Source organism: Lissotriton vulgaris, chromosome 4_1 (assembly GCF_964263255.1).
Source record: "Lissotriton vulgaris chromosome 4_1, aLisVul1.2, whole genome shotgun sequence".
Taxonomy (NCBI): Eukaryota; Metazoa; Chordata; class Amphibia; order Caudata; family Salamandridae; genus Lissotriton; species Lissotriton vulgaris.
Genome location: NC_141691.1, coordinates 1,481,739,457 through 1,481,761,195, shown reverse-complemented (window position 1 = coordinate 1,481,761,195; position 21,739 = coordinate 1,481,739,457). Strand labels below are relative to the sequence as shown.

The 21,739-nt window shown below is 45.1% G+C and overlaps 1 protein-coding gene across 1 annotated transcript; it reads left to right on the top strand.

Moving 5' to 3' along the window:
* The first annotated feature begins 1,406 nt into the window (after positions 1–1,406).
* SNAI2 (snail family transcriptional repressor 2) lies at positions 1,407–8,364 on the top strand. Its single transcript, XM_086965735.1, has 3 exons — positions 1,407–1,591; positions 2,368–2,901; positions 5,641–8,364. Exons 1-3 carry the CDS (start codon positions 1,507–1,509, stop codon positions 5,856–5,858), a joined length of 837 nt encoding a protein of 278 aa, XP_086821861.1. The 5' UTR covers positions 1,407–1,506; the 3' UTR covers positions 5,859–8,364.
* The last annotated feature ends 13,375 nt before the right edge of the window (positions 8,365–21,739 follow it).

Here is a 21,739-nt window from a genome sequence, read left to right as displayed (position 1 = left end):
ACAATGCACTTTGCTCAGGCAAGTCCTGACAGCCCGGTTGGGATTTTTCTTTGGCGGACTCATTCCAGCACCTGTCGCGCGCGAGCCAGGGGTGGTCCGAGTGCACTGTGCAACTTGCCTGGGCTGGGGCGGCTGCCAGCCAGTCCCGCGGGTTTGAATGAGCGCTGCGAGGCGGGCGCTAGCATTCTAAAGGAGAAACTGCTCAAACATATATTCGTTTTTAGAGACAACGCAGAAAGAAACTCAGAAAAACGTTCATCTTTTTCGGAGATTGTGTTCTACTCCTCCCAAGCGGCGGCGTAGCCAATGGTGCATCAGGTGCAGTGGCACAGGGGTCCAGAGCCCCAGGGACCCATTGAACACTGATCGTTGCATTATTTTTGCTACTTCACCAACACAATCAAAGGGGACAATTTCCATGCGTGCACTACGCTACTGCTCCCAGTGAGACATGGATGTGAATGAAATGTTTGCTGTGTGCAGCTCGCGTGTCCATCTGGCTGCAGAACAACTTTGTATCACAGTTTTCGTCCCCTCGACCTGGGGAGTCCCACACTGCGACATCACTGAACGGTCCCCCCCATCACTAGTGCCAGTGGGGGTAATACAAGACGGCGAAGCTGCCCGGGACATCTCTGCGGAACAGAGCAGCATATTAAAGGGAAGGGGGCCCAATGCCACACTATGAGCTCGGGAAACAGCTTTATTACAGCGCTTCTCTTCTGAATTGCCAGTAAAAATGTCTGCTTAGGCAACTTGTTAAACTGTGGGTGGAATTATTCCATTGGCTACCATGTCACAAAAAAAACGTTCTTGGGGAGAATCGCCCATCTCTGCAGAAATTGAATGGAGCCGACTCGTCCTGTGGGATATAAAGCTAAAACGAATTTCGAGGCAGCTTTCAGTTCCTAGCCCAGCCTCGGAGATCTAATTTCAGGGCCAGCTCAGATACTGCGAAATGTCAAGGCGACCTGCTGTCTGGGCACGGCCCCACATGCTTACCTCCTAATGAGAACACACACATACACACACCCGTTCGTTTACACAAACTTTATTATTGAAAACAAGGATTCCTGTCGAAGTTCTCACTTAGAACAAGTGGCTTTTCAGTGGCGTAGTTCCGGGGTCTGCCTCGGCCCCCCTGCAGCTGGACAGTGCACTCTCACATACAGAGCACCCCCCTTACACCACAGCTGTCCCGGGGGCGGGGCTGAAACCTGAGTCGACCTCCTAACTTGGGCAGGCGGTGGGATCTTCTCCACAGTCCGCAGAGCGCTGCCAGCAGAGAGGCTGCGGCCGCTGCAGAGGAGAAGCGCGGCATCCCGAGGCGCTGATTGGAGCAGGCGGACCGGGCGGCCCGCCCCCTCATGCACCTGACAGGCCGAGTATTTACAGCGGGCGCAGGGGGCGCGGCACAGGCGAGGGCTCCGCGCACTGACTGGGACATGCGATAGGGAGCCGGGACCGTTACACGCAGCCAGGGAGCCCTGCGCGACGCACGCCAAGATGCCGCGCTCCTTCCTGGTCAAGAAGCATTTCAACTCCTCCAAGAAGCCCAACTACGGCGAGCTGGACAGGGACACGCACACAGGTACGGGCGGAGGCAGCCCAAAGCAGGGCTTAGGATGGTCAAGTGCTTGTTTTTTTTAAATATATGTATTGGGCATTTTAATTCAAGAAATAGACCATGCGTGGGACTGTTTTATCGTTCTGTGTTTTGATGTTCAAGGAAGACATCACCAGCTAATTCAACAAAACGTTTTAGTGTAAAATGTTAACTTTTAATAACTTTCCAAACCGAAGCAACTCCGTTGTGCTTGAAAGTTATGCCGATGGTAGAACTTGAAGAGCCCTTTACTCATGCACTGAAGTACTTTGCGTGAACCTGCTCATTTTACACCGGTGTCGATAATGTGATGAGCTGTTGTTTCACATTTTAACACAACGAACACAGCATCTTATCTGGCCCCGACTTTCCCGCGTGCACCTGTTTTCTTAGCCAGGTACGATGCAAGCACACTGGATTCAATGCACACTTTCTGTGCATCCCCTGACATTCGATTAGGAGTTGCACCTGTCCTTATGTCCTGCAAGACAGTAGTTCCTAGAAGAGCGTGTGCATCTAAAACATAGTATTTGTGTGAATATTTCAATGTGTACCTCTGCCTGAAGAAATCACTTTTTGCAATAGTATGTATTGCACTGTAGACGAGCACAGTGTAAAATAGTGTATATGGTTTAAGTGTGAACTTTGGTATTAGGGCATTGTGGTTTGATCACTTTTACAAGTAACCTGTCGTTGTAGTAGTTCTTGTCCATGCCTGCTGCTTTGTTATGCTAATTCCTTGCCGTTGTTTCCTCTTGCAGTGATTTTTGCACCTTACCTATACGACAGCTACCCCGTCCTGCCCCACGCCGACATCCTCAGCTCGGTGGCATACAACCCCATCACTGTCTGGACTGCCACGGGGTTGCTGCCCTTGCCCGGAGACCTGTCTCCTCTCTCCGGATACCCGCCGTCCTTAGGGCGGGGCAGCCCGCCCCCGCAGTCGGACACGTCTTCCAAGGACCACAGCGGCTCGGAGAGCCCGATCAGCGACGAGGAAGAGAGGCTGCAGTCCAAGCTCTCCGACCCCCACGACCTCGAGGCCGAGAAGTTCCTGTGCACTTTCTGCAACAAGTCCTACTCCACGTTCTCCGGACTGGCCAAGCACAAGCAGCTGCACTGTGAGGCGCAGTCCCGCAAGTCGTTCAGCTGCAAGTACTGTGAAAAGGAGTACGTCAGCCTGGGGGCACTGAAGATGCACATCCGGACTCACACCCTGCCGTGCGTTTGCAAGATCTGTGGCAAGGCCTTCTCCAGGCCCTGGTTGCTGCAGGGACACATCCGAACTCACACTGGTAAGCAGGGCTGGCTCACCACGCACACACTGAATCTCACCACACACACACACAGTGTACTGACTAAACAACGCAGGGCCGGCCTGACAGGGGGGTCGCGCAACGCACCTTGAAGGTGATGACAAGTGTTTGTTTTCATTAATTGGCTCACGTTGCCTTAAATCTTGAGAGCAAACGTCTGGGGAGCTGTTAGTTTCTCAAGTGGAGCGGTTTCAGTGGTGATGAGTCTAGTAAACATCCCAGTTGGCCAATTGTAAATGTTTTTTGCTGTATTCCTTTGCAGGCACATATGCATATATCCTCTTTGATATTCTGGTTTGGTCAGCTAATGCACATCGTTTGAGAAACCCCAATAGATTCCAGCTTCATGTTGGCACTGTAGTTTGGTGTCTGTTGGTGCCTATTAGTTTTGTATTTGATTTTCGTTCTACTGGTAGAGTTTTATTTTTCCTCTTCAACCGTTGTTTTCTGCTGGGTCTGTAGGCTTCCATATTCACAGCCACGCTTTTTGGATCCAGTAGAAACCATTTGTATTTGTCAAATGGAGAAAATAAGGGACTAATACCGTGTGCGTAGGACTCTTTGGGAAACTGGAAGTAATCCTTCGACGGCGTTGAGGTTTTGCCGTCTGTGCATGTCTGCCCCGGAGCCTCTAATCATGGTTAGAGCTCAGCCTGACTCACCCTGCCGTCCCTGCTCAGCCAGAGCCTGTCTACATAAAGGCGGGCTGTGAGCTTGTGAGGGGGCGGGGAGGGGACCGCGCTGCTGCCACTTTACCCGAATGGTTTGGGACACCACTGCCCATGGGGCTCAAAGGCATGACAGCTCATTAGGACACCCCACCCACGTGATGTATCTTTGTGTAACTGGACTCGTTAACGTATTCAGTGGTTATTCTGCGAAAGTGGGTCGAGACAGAGCCTTGTGGCGCTGCGTCAGGCGTAGCCGAATTAGAAACGAAGTAAAGTTTTTGGAAGAAGAAGAAGTCAAACCTAATTGTGACTGAACTGCCTACTGTGGAGGGAAATCTTTTTTAACGCCTCTGAGTGAGGCCTGCACTGTGCCACAGCAAGAACTGAAACACTGGTGGGCGCTTCAAGACTACGCAGGAAGCTCTGGAACTATAGTATGACTATTCATAAAATCACTTTTAGGCAGTGATTATTTTGTGCCGGTGTTTTCCAGGGCTCGACATGTGCACTTAACAGTCAACACCGGGACTTATGGCAGTCTGCCACATGGTGGCACTGTTTGTCTGATTTAGGGAAGAGCACAAGGGCAGTTATTTATTAATTCAAAATACATTTAAAATAACGTATGCCTGCTGCCGAAGCCATTGTTATAGCTTTGGGTGCCTGGAATAGTTTGACATGTCACACTTGTAGGAATGTGTTGTTTAGTCGTTGTGTTGGTACTGTCATTGGCAGAGCTGGCAGGGGCAATGGGTGCCAGTTGTGGTAGCCTCTTGACAAGGGCCCTGGCACTTATTGTTTTACAAATGCGGCCCTGCTTTTATGTACAGTCTTTGGGACTGTAGTGACACTGGGGTAGAAAGGGGTAGATTCCGGATTGGTTTATGACACGCGTTTTTGGTGAAGCAGGAAAAGTTCAGAAACCAAGGCCCGAATAAACAGACCACATGTCTTTCATAGACCCCCCCCCCCCCCCCTCAGAGTGCCACTTTCAATTAATCAAATGATGGGTGTGCCAATTGATACACATGCAGCAGAACGCGTGCAGATGTATGGGGCAGTGTAGTGCTTTATGTTGCACAACGTCTTCGCTCGAACAGGCCAGTGTTTATTCACTTTCTAAAAGCACTGCCACAGGCGTGTATTACCCGTCTTCGTTTCCATAGGATTGGGACATTGAATCTACCAATATTGAAAGCTGCCACTCCCGTGTCAAAAGGCTGGTGGGGGGCTTCAGGGCATGTCTTAGGCTTGCAGAATCCCTACCATGTCGAAAGAGTATGTCTCTCTACAAAAACACGAAATGTCCGGCATGCACCATAAAGAAGTCTGAACCCTGATATGTGCACCCGCTCACTTTCATGCTACCCAGGTGTGTGGGAAGCCTGGTGCGTTCCATAGGAGATGCACTGCAAATGGTGCCCCATGGCCATTTCTATGTTCAGAAGTCGAAGCACTGCATATAAACCTTACATAGCATACAAGTCAATATGTAAACGCCTACCGGGTCACTTCATTATTTACAAGGGCTGAAGTGAATGGGGAATAAATCGCCCAGAGACTGATAACAGGTTTGCATACACGATCACGATATTTAATGTTATTTTGGTTATGCGGATGAACGCCATCCAGATGAGGCACAGGTGACAGGTATGTCAACTTGAGGAATGAATGCAGGCCAGGAAGGATACTGTCCTGGTGTCGGGGAGGGCGTGATACCAGTAACTGCGTTGTTAACCGCCCCCCAGCCCCCGCCCCATTTGCTGCTGAAAAGAAACAAACCAAATATATGCAGAATCTCACGGTCAGTTGTAGTCCCAGGATGGTCTCTAAAAATAAAAGTAAGGTGAACGCAGAAATGTTTGTAAAGTCGTATGTCTAACATTCAGTGCCAAAACGCCGTTCCCATTAGTACACACCCACTTCGCCCTCTCTTGCGTACTTTCGTTCTGTGTTAGAAAAACCAGACCAGACTTCTCCACATAAAATGAATATTCTTTGTAAGATGTTTCTTGCTCTAACTTCAAGCTGTCGTTCTTCCTTTCAGGAGAGAAGCCCTTCTCGTGCCCGCACTGCAACCGAGCCTTCGCCGACCGATCTAACCTGAGGGCGCATCTGCAGACGCACTCTGACGTCAAGAAGTACCAGTGCAAGAGCTGCTCCAAGACCTTCTCCCGCATGTCGCTGCTGCACAAGCACGAGGAGTCGGGCTGCTGCCTGGCGCAGCTCGAGGGCCGCCTGCCTCTCCCCGTGTACCCGGACTGAGCAGGGACTGCAGCGCCCCCTGCGGGCCGAGATTATCACTGCGACCGGGAGCGGAAGTGCTCCCCAGGCCGTCAACAGGGACCGGAAGAAGCGGGCCGAGAAAGGGACAAGGAAAGAGGCAGTAGGGCGGCGTCGATCCATGGCAGAGAAGTTCCAGTGGCCCACTTCCAAAGCTGAAAACGAGGAAAATGGAGGAACATCTCTGTTTCAAAGGACCGGGACAGAGGTGCATTCTTTGATACAGAATTAACAAGGCGATAATGTTTTCACATTCCTGACTATAACGGTTTCATCCAAAGAGAATGTATATTTGTAGGCGATATTGGTAAATATTCTGGATATTATAACTCCGCAACCATGCCTCTGCAGGAAGCGTTTGCCTGTCCCAGTTTTTACAAAGACCAAGCCTGCTCCGCACAAAAAGAGCAATGAACCTCACTGACATGGCAAGTTGAAAATGTGAATACTTCTACTGTGACAAGCAGAAGGAAATATGCCATGTAGTATGAAATATGCATTCCCAGTGGTAAGGAATTCATCCCTAGCGCCAAGGCACGAGAAGACGCTGGGGATATGTAGCGCAACTTCATCCCTTTAACTTCAATGGTTCTGATCAATATCGCATCCTGATGTCGTGATATGAAATATATCAAATTTCCTGACACAAATTTGTCATCCTTTCAATTGTGTAATACTGTAAATGTATGTACGACGTCCATGGTTCTGAAGTGCTCTTAGAAAGGTACTTATACTGATGGAAGTTTGATTTGACCTGGTGTAAATGATTTATCTTGAATTCCAGTTACTGATATATTGGGCCAGTCACAGAAGTTCAATGGGGAAAACGTGCATTTGCACATATGCTCACTCATTAAAAAAAGGGGCTGCATGTGCACTATTTGACCCAGGTTTATTTTTTCCACGCAATGCAATACAGCAAGACAACTTACTACGCTGTGTGAAAGGTCTGGAATGTGCCACATTTACCAATATCTGGCATATCTTGCTCTGGCGCACTCAGTGCAGCCTAGCGCCAGTGCAGGCACTCTTGTTGCATGGTGCAAGGGTGTCTTCCTGCACACAGCAATACTTACAAGGCAATTTTCTCTTTCTAAGTATGTCATTTAATGTAGCACACTTAGAAAGAAGAAACAATGAGAAGAAATAAAGATATTTCTCCTCCTTGCAAATCCCCAGGGAAGGCGTACAATTCTAACGCCTGCCCTGATCTAGCAGTGGTGGTAAATCTGAGAATGTATCAGAATGCATGGATGGATGCGTAGGAACACTCAAGCTACACTGATAAAACACCTTTACAGGGCAGAGTGACTCGCCTGGCTCGGAAAACTCATTTTAGGTTTTGCTTTTCCCTACGGTATCTTGCATGGTGCAAGGGTGAAACAAAACAATGATACGTTTGCCACTTTTTGTTTTCATACATTTTATCCGAGCCCTAAATACTGTGCTTGGGACAATACTAGGGGATAGTGTAGGCATAGATGCCAGGACATCCCATCTTCACAGATGTTCAGCCATCTGAGCCTGGCATACCCCCTTTTTCCTCCTGGCACTCATGGCCAAGTACAGGACTAACCTAGAGAAGGCACGAAATAGGTAGGTTACAACAATGTCCCCTCCATTTATTTATGACTGTCCTCCACTACTAATGAAATACTTTTATAATGGAGTATGCATTTACATTTCTACCACCAATATACATGGGGTGGGTATGTAAGTCTTACATATTGAGAGGTGTTGACTCTTTAAAGTACATAACTGTCAATTCTTCTCTCATGGACCCATGTAATATGAGGGGGGGGGGGGGTGGACGCCCCAGGTCCCATTTCACCATGCCATCGAGGATCTTGGGAGCACTGCATAGCAGTTTGTTACTGGTCCTCTGCAATGTTGGTTAGGGTTTGCCTTAATTTCCTTTAATTTATGCATTGCTTGGAATATTAGGGCACCAGGAGTTATGAGTTAACATGCTGCAAGTTGAACTGCGTAAAGTGACTGAAAAAAGTAGGATAATTATCTACTGCAAACATAAATCCTTAAACATACACTCTGTGCCTTATTAAAACAACTTTATACATTCCTTGCTCATGCCTGACCAAAAATCGTTTTCACACTGCGGTCTTTCATGGGATTGTGTAACTCAGTTATGTAGGGACAAGTGCAAAAAGGTGCTTGATTGGAGTTTGCCAAAGAATATTAGGAATACGTTTAAATGCACAAAGAATATGCAATGATGTTTCAAACAATCTCCACACTGCCATACACCACCAAGTGCCTTACAAGTCTTAATCATTTTGTATGATGTGTGAATAAAATGTAAATATGTCTATTTTTATATGTCTGAATGTATGGTTGTGTGTAAAGGAAGCTGCAGGCTTACTGCCCCAGCCTCTGGAGAACATGAAGAAAAGAGTAATGCTAATACATTTGTGATGTTTTCTAGACACTTTTTATTTTTAAAGAAATAAACTTAATTTGGATATAACAAGTTGGTGTGTCATTTCATGTTTTTGAAGTTACAAATTAGGCGCTTAGCAGTCTGTTTCAGCTCGCTTGTTGCTAACCTATTTTTTTTCTTTTTTTTTTTACTTATGCCGAGGTTAGGGTGCTTAATTCCTCTACAATTTCAGTTAAAAATCTATGACACAATAAAGTTGGGTAATATGGAAACATTAAAAAACACCCATTATATACTTAGGGCAACGATCCCAGAGTAGGCCCATCCTTACCTTTTATGACCAACCTGGATCGAGAGGAAATTAGCCGCACCAAATGACGTAATGAGACTGTCAATAATGGCTGACAACAGTAACCAATGTTACATTTTCAAATATGCTTCGTGAAAAATATTTAGCCAAAAGCCCAGCATCACTGTACATCCTCCTCTGGTCCCATCTTCAATATATCATCATACGGAGTTTCCCAGTGAAGTGCAGTCCTCGGGAAACCATGGTTACTAACAGCATACTGCTCACGCTCCTCCACGGTCCTCCTTGTGAAAACAGACAGGAAAGTGCAAGCAATGCCAGGACTTCCATTTTAAGCTACATCGCCAGAGTTATACCGCTCTGCATCATTAAAACAACCAAAACAGTTGTAGAGATAGACACACATGAGCGGAAGGATTGCATTCCTGTCCTTTCCCACTACGCTGGCGCACAATTTGCTGCCTAGGGCCAGCGTAGGTACTCTTGCGCAAGGGTGCCTCCATTGTAGGCAGGATTGTTTTTGTGAAAGAAGAAGCACCTTCCTGCACCAAAACAATCCTGAGAGTCATTTTCATCTACACATGGAAAGAGGTAAAAATGAGAAGGAATACAAATATTTCTCCTTGTTATGACTGCTCTGAGAAGGCGTAAGGTTTGGCGCTGCCCCAGGTTTACGTGAGTGAGTAAACATTGGACAGTGTCAAAATCCATGGGTGCTTGTGGAGAAACCCACTGCAACGCCCATGGAATTCCTCCTTGATGCAGAATAAGGCAAGGCAGCAACTTGCACTGCTTTGTTTTACTCCATATCTATGAGGGCATTCAAAGCCACGCAGAGTGATTGAGACCGGAACATCAAATAAACGGAGGCACCGGTGGTGCAAGCCTCTCATAAATATGCCCTCTGGTGTCCAGGGGCGGACTGGCAACCGGGCAGTTTGGAATGCTGCTTAGCTGGGGGCTGATTTCGTTCATGGAGACCTGCGTGTGTTAAACGAAATTCGTTTTGCTTTAATTATTTTGAAGCACACGCAGGTTACTATAAACGAAATCAGCCCCCACCGCAGTGGAATCAACCCCCAGCTCGGCAGCATACCAAACTGCCCGGTAGTCGGTCCGGCCCTGCTGGTGTCAAGGGTTGCCAAATCTATTTCATCCACTAAATTCTACTTCTCCACTCTACTGTTGCAGGTAACAGTGCAGATCTTTGGGTAATTTCATCACTATGGTGCTAGAGAAAAATGTCAGTATACAAGCCCTATTCGGCTTCAAACCTGTTGCTTTTCAAGTTAACACACTTGCAGGGTGATCTGCCATATGCCTAAAACTAGGATTGCAGTTGTGGAATCCATTGGTTTAATAATGTCCCAATTGGAAGTCAGTGGTAGCAGGCTGAGTGGTATAATACCAACCACACATCTAAGACCTGCTTCCGCTTTCTCTGTTCCAGGAAGGAAGACTACATGGTTTGCAGTGCTTTACAGACAACACAGATAAAGTGCATTTTATAGCTGGGAAGCAATAAGGGATGAAGCATATTTCATTTTTTACAAAGTGTGAAACATATGTTGAGTATGGTTCCCCAAGTTTTTTTGTTGCAAGGTTTATGTTTACCTTATGACAAGAGGAAGTACAGTCCGCAGTCCATACATTTAATGAATTAAGTACTGTTACTTTACAGGCATTGTATTTGTTTGTTTCTAGCTGTTCGGTCTCATATTCAGAGTCTGGGCACCCATTAAACCTCTGGTTGTAGTTGATCAGATTCAAGATTGTCCCAATGGTTGTGTTTGGTGTGTGTTGGCTGTATATGGAAGAATGAACTTATGTATTGATATTTAGGTGCCAGCTACATCATATCATGTTTTCATGTAGTGCTTGGGCTTGTGAGTGTGTGTCAGTGAACTTTGCTGTTTGTTACATGCATCTGAGGTGCAAAGTTATCCATTGGTCAACTTGTTATGGTTGTTCAGCGACACCAGAGATGATAATATGTGTTTGATGCAATGTGCACTTGTTGTATATTCAAGATTTTTGGTCAGGTATATGCAGGTTCTTGAGACATAGGTTGACATGTGTAGGCACATAAAAGAATATCGATTTGAGTAAGGGCTAGCCATCTACTTGAATAATCTTTTTTTCAAAAATCTATAGGTGGTAGTAGTTCTCACTGAGTAGAGACAACGTAGACTGATATCCTTATATTTATGTTAATCTTATTTTATGCATACTGTGTTCTGTTCAGTAGTGGGCCGTCCAATGGGAAAAAATCATGAAGAGAAAATAATGAAATTCAGGCATTTATAGAGACGTATATCTTGCAGCAGTTATGTAGTTAAGATAAAAGACTGAATAAGCAAGATAGAATATTACTCTGCCTCTTACTTGAGGAAAAGGCAGATGAGTAGAGGCTCTGAGTACCACTTGGGAATCTAATGTTTGGCTGTGCAGCTTCACCTGACTTGACTATATCGGACTCGGGCTTTGCTCTCTCTGCCTGTGATGGGGCAGGCCTGCAATCACATATTGTCCCAGGCACTGGCGGCTCCTCCGTTATGGCAGAGGAGCGTCGCCCCCACTGCTTTTGAGCAGGCCAAAGTAAACGAAATATAAAATGATAATAACTTTCACTTATTATCATTTTATGTTTCCTTTGTGTCTGCTCCTGGAGCAGTGCAGGAAAGGAGTGGTTTGCCCATTCCTAAGTGCGCAATGACTGTTTGGTCAGCCCTCTTGGACCGCCCAAAACAGTCATGCACACTTTCCCTATTTTCCATGCAGGCTGCATTACAGCCTGCGCGGAGAACATGCCCAGACCTCCATTCCCTGGTTGAGCATTGAACGTCAAACCAGGATGCTCAAAATCAACCACTGCACTAAAATGTTGTGATTGGTCAGGGCAGCCTGGCTGTTCTTCTTGGCTTCCTGTTCCTCGAGTCCCACAAGGAGAGCACAAGAAGAGATTCTGGATCCGGCGGTAAGATGAGTGTATCTTTATCGATTTATTTATCTTTTGCATTGCGCAATGTGGTGGCTGCCCCTAAAGTGCCCATATCGTGTAATGACTGGCCAAAGCGGCATGCACCCATTACATGTTCTCCACTAAGGCTATAGTACATAACATGCAGAGCCTGCCAGTCCCTGTCTGAGCACTGAACAACGGCGCTCAGACCAACTACAAAGCTGCTAAGGCAGCGTTGTGTTTGGTAAGGGGATTCTAGCAGGATGGGGGCTTCCTGCTGAGTGGAGAGGAGGACGTAGAATGAAGAGGCGGATACCACTTTTCTGCCCTACTCACTGAATCATTAGAAGAGCCAATTTCTATAAAGATGCTTCATTGGAGTCTGCCTGCTTACTTTACTCTATTTGTAGGCACTCAAATATTTCGCTTATATTTCCTCTTTCTCTACTTTCCTGAAACCTATGAATGCTAGAGTAGGGTGGCCACCCTTTTTGCTGGCCTCCATAGAAAGACTCAGGCCAGACTTGTAAAAAAAACAGCATAGGTACAACCATAGAAACACTTAGTGGATATTCTGATTTGAGGCAGAACTATCTATGAGACCTCCACTGAACTATGTCTAATTTATAGGTATAATTTCGGAGATGTGACTTTCACAAATGAGACACAATGCCCCTGGTGAGGGATCAAAAAGATTACTGCAGCGGTCATTTTTCTGCTTCTTGTCCTAGTCATAGCCACTCCGTATACAGTCATACCTACTTATTTTATGTTCTACGGTTGGAAAGACCATATATGCCCCTTTAATCTTTTATATAGACTTGGATGTCAAATGGGCAATGAAGGCTTTGATATATTTTTGCTGAAAAAGCAGTCGGTGAACTACGTGTCATGCCTTTTCTTTTTTCCTGCTGCAGTGAGTAGTTATGTGCCAGTGTATATTCATTGTTTATCATGATTCCCCATAGCATTGGATATTCTTGCTCTGCTCAAAAGTGGCGGAAGCTCCAATTTGGGTCTTGACTCATATGAGGGAGTAATGTGGAACATTCAAAGCTTCAACTATTAATGGGTACTGGTTAGGAACTCAAGGAAAGTATAGCACCATCAATAAACTAAAACATGGTCAAATGTCAAGTCAGAGCTGTTCATTATTAGATAATTTCTGCAAGGACATTTAGACCCTATTGCAAAACTCGTCAGACCAGTAGAGCCCTTGGCTTCTACTTCAATGTTGGCAGACCAACCACCATATCTAAAGATCCTCACCTACCTAGCGAGGACCTCTATGATTTCAGAGAATCTGCTGTTATAACAGGTGAACTAATCGCAGAGTTGCATGCCAGGTAGACCACGTGACGTTTCACCTGCTTACCATTATTTCTGTTTTTTTTTTCCAAACAAAATTCCTAGGCATGTGTTTTGTGGAAATATTTAGGCCTGATGTGCATGGACTGTTTGACAATGTGTGTGGAGGCCTTTGCTTCTTTTCTCTGCCTGGATACAACCTGCCTTAAATCTCTGTGACCCAGTGGTCATCAAGTGGACAGACTGCAAGATCAACAGATTTCACCAGTGGAGCTAGTTGAGGTTCTACTGATAGAAGGTTCCTCCAACCTCTGAGAGGGTTTGGGGAACCATTAGATTGGCAGAAAGACTTTAGCTTCTTTTTGTAGATTACGTGCATCACCAACATTTAAATGACACACATAGTTCTTCATTTTTGCTGTTGATCAATGGAACAGTAAATCAATGGACAAAAAAACAAATCAGAAGATGCTTAACACCTTCCGGGGCTGAAATGTGTCCACAAATGTCATTATAGTTCTACCGCCAGTAGGTTCTGCAATTGATGGTATATTAAACCATACAACCCACACTGACTAATGTGGAATGCAGATTAAAATCAACATACTCTCAACAGGGTTGCAGGAGCACAAGACTGTGTTATGATGTACTAAAATATTCTCTAATTCGATGCTGTTTAATAAGGAACACATAAGAAGAAGTCTCCCAAGTTTGTGCTGGTTCTTTGTAATAGTGAGGTCCGGATTCCTAATAAATGTGACTTTAAAAAGAGAATTAATACAACCATTTATTCAAACATTGATTCACAAGTTCCTTAATCTGCAGAGAGTAATATTACTCACAGCCTGGGTATTATAAAAAAAGAAAAAAAGGAATAATAAACGAGTGCAGGATTTCCAGGCAGGCAGCGTCCCATAATGTCCTGCAAGGGCTTTTAAATGATATTTTTTGACCCTGAAAGGGACGGTGGCACCATCAAGATTTTATTAGGTCTCGCCTGAGCCAGCACATGCGCTACACTGCAAGACATTAGGGAGTGGAGTTTTGAAAGTCCGACCACAGCTTGTGTGGCATACAGTGTGCGATTACGCGCACAGGCACAAGCAGCGGCGCCATGTGGCTTTCCTCTCACTCAGCCAAGATCGTGCGCCTCGCTTCAATGCCCCTCCCCCACCACAGAGCGCGCCTCGCAGCTTGTTTTTCTAAACTTTGAGTGCGAGGCGTGCACGAAAAGAGTACTTGGCACATCACTACAGCCGCTGACATTTGATCGGGCCTACGAGCAGTACCTCTTGCACAGACAGCCATTCAACAGTTGACGGGTTCCTGAACCTTCATTCGTTGATTTCTCCGATTTTGAACAGTGAGCAGCGTCGGAGTTTAAGGCAGCAAGAACACCCTCTTACCGGCACAAAAGAGACCGCTGTTGATGTGCAGACTTCCACGGACAAGAACCACTCTGGCTGTGCAGTGTCCCACATGCGATGCTTCCTGTAATCACTTCCAGCAAGCTAGGAAAGCTCTGCGTGTGTCTCAACCGAGTAGTTTCCTTTCTACAAGAGGGAGCCATCCAACGTGTACACTATGTCACATGTGCTTCTTTACCTTTGCCCCTTTAAGTACTGTTCACTGTATACCGCCGTGTTTCAGCTACACTTGTATACACTCGCGCTACTGCCATGAGGAAGATGAGTATGACATGCTGCCTTCTACTTTCCGTACATACAGTATAGGGCACGGGGCTCTGCACACTCCGCTCTTGAGGGGGCGTGGCTCCTTTGCCACATCTCTGCGAGTGAGGTGCTTGCCTGGCTTTCAGCACTCAATACTCACCAGGAGCAGCGATGGGGGGCTTGTGTTAAGATAAACGTAGAGAGGCTCGAGTTGATATGTGATACGTTTATTTATACCCAACCAGACGCACAACATAGAACCCCCTCTTCTAGCACTACTCCTTGTTCTTTGTCGTTCCCTCCAACCGTCGTTTTCCAGAATTTGTGAGAGTTCTACATGACGGTGATACAGCCACAACGACAACATTCCTGCATTCCGTCAATAACATTCCTACATTCCATCAATACTACACACATTCTCCTTATTTTTAAAACAAAATAAACCTTTCACCCATTTCCGTTTAACTTTTAACAAAATAAGGTTAATTGTAACAACAATACAAACCTAATGTAAAACACATAAACTAAATAATCCCAATATGTCACTCTATAATTTTGTTTTAAGATACATCTCGCACACAAGTAATGACAGCGTTGAATTTCTTTTGGACTACGTTTCTCCCACATCTTGTAATTTTTCCCTCATCACATTTCCACTTTCATTGTCAACATTATCCAGATGCGTAGAATTTTCCATACAACTCGTAAATTGTGCACATTCCTGTTTCCCATTCACCCCCTGTAGTGTTCACATGCTTGAGTATCCCTGAGTAGTAGTTCTGGCACTACCTATATTGGTACCAATTCTTCCTTTTCCCACGATACCACCTTCACACTTGGAAGCATTACATTTGGCAATCTTGGTTAAATGTCATATTTAGCTGTGGCCATACGTTGGATCTGGTGTGGTCATCCGATCCTGGGGCCAGGTCGGTAGTGGGCACTCCATGTATATGGTCAGACCATTTTCTACTTAGAGGACAGAAGGAGATACCAAAAGATGGAGGGAAATCCAAACCAACATGGAAAACCGTGAGGCGTTGGAACTCCATAAATGAGGAAGCTCTGGTGGGATATTTACTAAATACCACTTTATTAACCACCGGGAATGATAATATAGAGGTCACCTGTCAGAAGGTAGTGGACAAACTAAAAACTACCATTGAACTAGTGGCGCCGGCCATAAAGGTGAAAGTGGGGGATAAAGGGGCAGGAGCGCCCTGGTTCAATGACTCGTTGAGGCTTAGAAAACAAGCCCTTCGGAAGGCAGAGAGAGCATGGAGGACGGATTATAATACGATGGCACAGAGCCTATATCAGCAAGAGCTGGCCACATATAAAAAGGCTATCCTGGCTCGAAAATTGGAGTATTTTGAGACCAGAATTGCAGAATCCCAAAATCCGCAGAAAGAAGTTTTTAAGGTGCTCTCTGAATTAAGGAAAAATAAGGAACAGAGGCCTGATGTCTCGCTGGAGGACTGTCAAAGATTCCAGGATTTTTTCATACAAAAAATTGAAGATCTCCTGTCAAAAATCTCTCATGCCCCTGTTTTAAATTGTTCACTACAAGTCACTCCTCTTATTCCGAAAATTGATAATCCCTTAGAAATGTTTCCCTTGATTACTAAGGAGACGCTAGCTAGCCTGGTAGGGAGGGTAAAGTCAGGCTCCCAGGTGGATCCTTGCCCCCGATCGTTTTTAAGCTAGCTATGCCAGGGCTGGAAGAGGATGTTCTCAACCTTCTAAATACATCTCTGGAAATCGGACAAGTGCCGGCTATGCTTAAGGAGGCCCGGCTGATTCCGCTGCTTAAGAAGCCAGGGGCGGACACTAAAATCATAACAAATTATAGGCCCATTTCCCAATTACCTTTATTAGCAAAGGTTTTGGAACAGCATGTGCTGATATACCTCTCAAGACATCTGGAGACCAATGATCTGCTAGAGCAAAATCAGGCAGGCTTCCGGGCACATCACAGCACGGAGCTGGTGATGGTGTCTGTTTTAGACGAATTGAGGCGGAGAGCCGACAAGAAGATCCCGGGGGCCCTGGTGATACTTGATCTCTCCGCGGCTTTTGACACGGTGTGTCATAGTCAACTGTTGTCGCGCGTGAGAGACTTGGGCATCGGGGGGCCTGCACTAGGTTGGCTTACCTCCTTTCTGCAAGATAGATTGCAGAAGGTGCAGCTGTCCGACCTAGTATCAACATCAGCGGCCATCAAATGTGGAGTACCGCAAGGTTCGGCTCTTTCGCCGCTTCTTTTTAACATCTACCTGCAGCCACTGATTTCAGCTCTCAATCAGATGGCGTGCCAAATTTTTAATTATGCTGATGACACACAGATCGTCATCCAAATAGAGGACTCCCCAGGAGCACAAGCCAGGTTGCATAACATTCTGAGGTATACGGTAAACTGGATGTCCGCAAACTCCCTGAAGATTAACCCGGACAAAACAGAAGTGCTGCCAATAGCCATCTCTGGCAGCCCCTGGAATGACGGGTTTTGGCCCACGGAGTTAGGCAGGACGCCAGAGCCAGCAACCGTGGTGAAAAGCCTGGGTATCCATATTGATAGCACTCTATCTATGAAGAAACAGGTGTCGGCAGTGGTAGGCACATGTGTTGGTCTCATGAGACAGCTCCGCAAGATCGCCCAATTGTTGTCGTTTTCCACTTTAAGAAGTGCGGTGTCAGCTACAATTCTGGGATGACTTGACTATGGCAATGCGCTGTATTTAGGGTTGCCCAAGCAACAACTCACGAGGCTTCAGACAGTAATGAACGATGCAGCGAGATTGATTTTTAAGAAGCCAAGGAAAACTCACGCTTCACCTCTCCTGCGTCAGTTACACTGGCTCCCCGTCAGACAGAGGGCATTGTTTAAAGGACTATGTATCACACACAAGGCACTCTACTGGAATGCGCCCAGTTACATCAAAACTAGATTATCCAGTTGCGTTCCTGGTAGGGTGCTACGGTCCTCGAATGCAACTCTTCTGGCTAATCCACGCTTCCGCCTATCCACTGTGGGAGGGCGTGCTTTTTCCACTTTACTTCCTGCAGCGTGGAATAAACTACCAACTAATCTCCGTAAGGAGCCCAACCTATTGTCTTTCCGTCGAATGTTAAAAACCATTCTTTTCCGGGAAGCATGGTGAGGGTTGTAAAGTAGCCAGTTTTTCTTTTTCCTGTAGAGGTCGGTTTCTATCTTTTCTCTGTACAAGCGCTTGGAGACCTTGGGGTGATAACGCGCTATATAAATTGAAATAAATAAATAAATAAAATAAAATAAATATTTCACTATAACATAACTTCACAGAGCTGGTGCTGATCTCCATAACCTTGTACGGACCCCTGAATTTTGGACTCCCTTTAATATGCTCTCTTTGAACTTTGACCATGACAACATCTTCTACAATGGATTTGGCAGATTTCCCCCCATGCTTGGTTCATAGTATTTTTTGTCACTATATTGTTTGTCACACCTTCCAGTGACCAGTTGTCCATAATTTATTTTTTAACCAATCTACATTTTCCTTTGTGCAAGGTTTCCTACTTCCTTAATAATTCAAACGGACTATAACCAAATGACTGTAGGAGATGCACGGTAGGCCCACAAAACCTCTTCACATCCAACATCCAATCCATACAATTTCTAAATGGCCATTTGGACACTTCCCATTAGTACGCTCTTAAAGCGCCTCACCGCTTCATTCCCAGCTGGATAATAAAGAGATGTATTCTTCCACTTAATGTTATTCCTAACAAGAAATATTTGAAACACACCAGACTTCCATTGTGCTCCATTATTAGTAAGAATGGACTTTAAAGTTCCCTTACATAGAAATACATCTTGCAAAAATCTGTTTACAATTGAAGAATCTGTCACTTTTGAAATACAAATTCCAGGCCATTTTGTGAAAAGATCTAACAACACCACTACATAGCAACTATAGCCATAATTATTCTCCAGTGCCCCCAAAATATCTATAGCTAAGTCTTCACATGGACCTTTAGGGCATTTGTTAGATTCTAAAGGTGGTCTGAACGTTGATTTAAGTCTTATCCACCAAACAGCGCTCTCTCTTCACTCTCTGTCAATCCCTGGCCAGCAGTATTGTTCCTTGACCCTCCTATTTTTGACTATCCCTAAGTGACCTTCGTGTATAATACACTAAATCCTGTTTCATAAACTCCCTGGAGGTTTAAGTCTCACCCCTCTTAACAAAAAGTCATCTTCCCATGAAAATTCATTCTTAACCTCCAAAAATGTCTCTCACACTCACTTGTCCCTTTTTTGTGGCCAATCAGACTGCATGTACTCTTGCACTAACTCATCCTTATTTGTCAATCACTGCAACCTTGTATTCTTGGAATACATTCGCTAAACTGGAAGCTCATTGTTTAAGTGGAAATCTACTCAAATAGTCAGCAACCCGATTTTTAATTCATTCTAGGTAAATATTCCACTTCATAGCTATAGTCCAAAACCTGCAAAGATATCTAGCCAAACTAGGAATGGACTTTTCCAGTCCAGCAGTAGAAAGTAACTTTGATATAGGTTTATGATCAGTACAAATCACTAAACCTGACCCCCCCCCTCACACATATTCCCAGTACTTACTTTTACCCCTGACGCACTCTAATATCTCGTTCTCAATAGTTGAGAATTTCTCTACAGCCAGTGTCAGGGAACGGAAAACAAAATAAATGGTAGATTCCTTTCTATCCATATTAATCTGTGACAAAACCATTGCCAGACCTCTACCACTGGCATCAGTGCTAGTAACAGTTCTCTCCAACAAATTGAAACCTTGAAGAGGAACTGCAGAACAAATGTAAATCGTAAATCATACATTCTTATATAGCGCCTTTCACCGTAAGGTCTCAAGGCGCTTGCTTTGGGAATCCGTCCTGGCTTTTCCCTGTGAGATAACCCCTACTGGGCATCCCCAAGGTGAAAGCCAGGCATCCCATCGCGGTGGGGCCCTAGTGGAGATTAAGGAAGCTATTGCCCAGAGTAGCAGAGTGTGAGCCCATGATTCGAGTAGGCACCGAGGCGAGAAGTATAGAGTCTGTGGACATTTTCAGCTCAAGACCCTGCCGCATTGGGAATTGAACCCTGGTCCCGGGTCTGACCTCTGCGTCCGGGTCTGCCTTCTCTAACCGGTGAGTCACACTTCTCACTTCTCACTTCTCACTTCACACTTCATCTTTAATAGCTTCAAATCATTCTTGGTGCTCGTCACCCAACTTGAAAGACTTGTTGTTTTTAACAATTGAGGTAGAAAGTCTTTGTGGCAAAATACAAACTTTGAATAAATCTCTGTCAGTCCCAAGGAGGACATAACTGCATCTTTGGACACTGATTCAGGTGCTTTACGGCTCGCTTCCAACAATTCTTCTTTTGGGGTAGTACCATCACCACTCACTTCATGCCTTAAAAACATGACTTTAGACACTGCAAACTTGCATTTACTCATCTCTGCAGTCAGGCCATTCACACTCAAAATTCGTAACACTTCCAAAAGTTTCTCATCATGCTTACGTCTATCCTTGCCCATAGTCAATATGTCTTCTTGAAAGAACGAGACTCCTGAAACATTCGCAAACAGTTTATACGTGCGCCTTTGGCATGCAGCTGACGTGGATGCCAGGCCAAATGGCATCTTCCTAAACTGGAACCCTCCATATTGTGTAATGAAGTCTGTCAGTTATTTGCTTTTTGAGTGCAGTGGTACCTGATGGTAGGATGTAGTCCAATCTAATGAAAAAATCCAGTGGACCCCTTTGGTCATGTCTAAAATGTCACTAATTTTAGGCAACGGAAACCTATCTACACAAATATTCCAATTAAGATCTCTCACATCAACACATATTCTGACTTTGCCATTCACCTTCTTAGCCACGACCAAGGGAGTCAACATTCATTCATTTGACTCCATGCACTCAATCGTCCCAGCATGACAAGCCTGTCTAGTTCCTGCTTCACCTCTTCTCTAATGCTAAACTAGATCGCTCTTCTCTTTTAAAATTATTTAATGTTGGAACCCTTTAATACACCCTATATTACTCAAAACCACCTCAGTGAATTGTAAACTCAAACAAGCATTGGCATAGCCAATAAGTCTCGCCTTTGGGACCTTATAAGTGTTTAGCCAAGCACACATTGATGTTGTTGCACCACGGATATTGTGCTGCATAACTAAATACTTATAAGGTCCCAAAAGCGAGACATATGGGCTATGCCAATGCGTGTTTTATATTGTGGCAGGTTGTAGGAAGCACAGAAGCCTTCGAGCAACATAAAAAAAATCATTCTCCTGAGTCATTAAATCCATGTCCCCAGGAGAGTTTACCATTACCGGTAAAGAACTCTGAGTTTGTGCTATATACTCTTTAGCTGAAGTACAGGGATCAATTGTCCTTAGTTCTATGGCTGCATTTAATGGCATGACATTTTTTTAAAATAGAGACCCAAAGACATGTTTGTAGTTGCTATTGAAAATGTTTTATTTTAAAAGCCCAACACCCTCCTCCATATTATGAATTCAGCTCGGCGGGATGGGGTCCCAAGGCCCCCCCCCCAGAATAATACATTGAGCTCAAAAGATGGGTTCTCCAGGGCTTTCCAATGGCTCAGGGAGGTGGGACATATGCTCTCTCCCCTTAAAAATTAAATCTGCCTCAATGGATGGGGCACAGCACATTCTATAGGCTTAACGAGGTATGTTCACATCTCTTTCCCCAAAATTATGCTTTTGGCAAACCCCAGGGCCCTGGCGCAATCTAGAGGGCTTGTGCAGGAGCCCATCTTATAAATATTTTTTATCGCAGATCTGCAGATCCTGCACAGAGCTGCTGTATCGTTTAATAAAAAAATACTTTTTAGGCCCCTCTTACCAGGCCTAGGGTGTTAGGGTATCCCTACCCAGTGCCCCTATATTTTTTTTAAACTGTTTTCAAGACACGGGGACTGAGTGTAGGAAGCTCGCTCTGTATATACTATACCAAAGCAAGGTAAAGTAGATAGCACCTCACTCTCTATTTGTGGGAGTGTGGTCGAGCATTAAGGCATTATCAGAGGACAGTGTTGAATATTGTATGTACACACTCAGTCATCAAATGAACTTTTAGTTATTTTATTTTCTAGAACCAGGCAAGCCTGGCACAGGTAAGCAATACATACTTTACAGTATTAATGCTTTT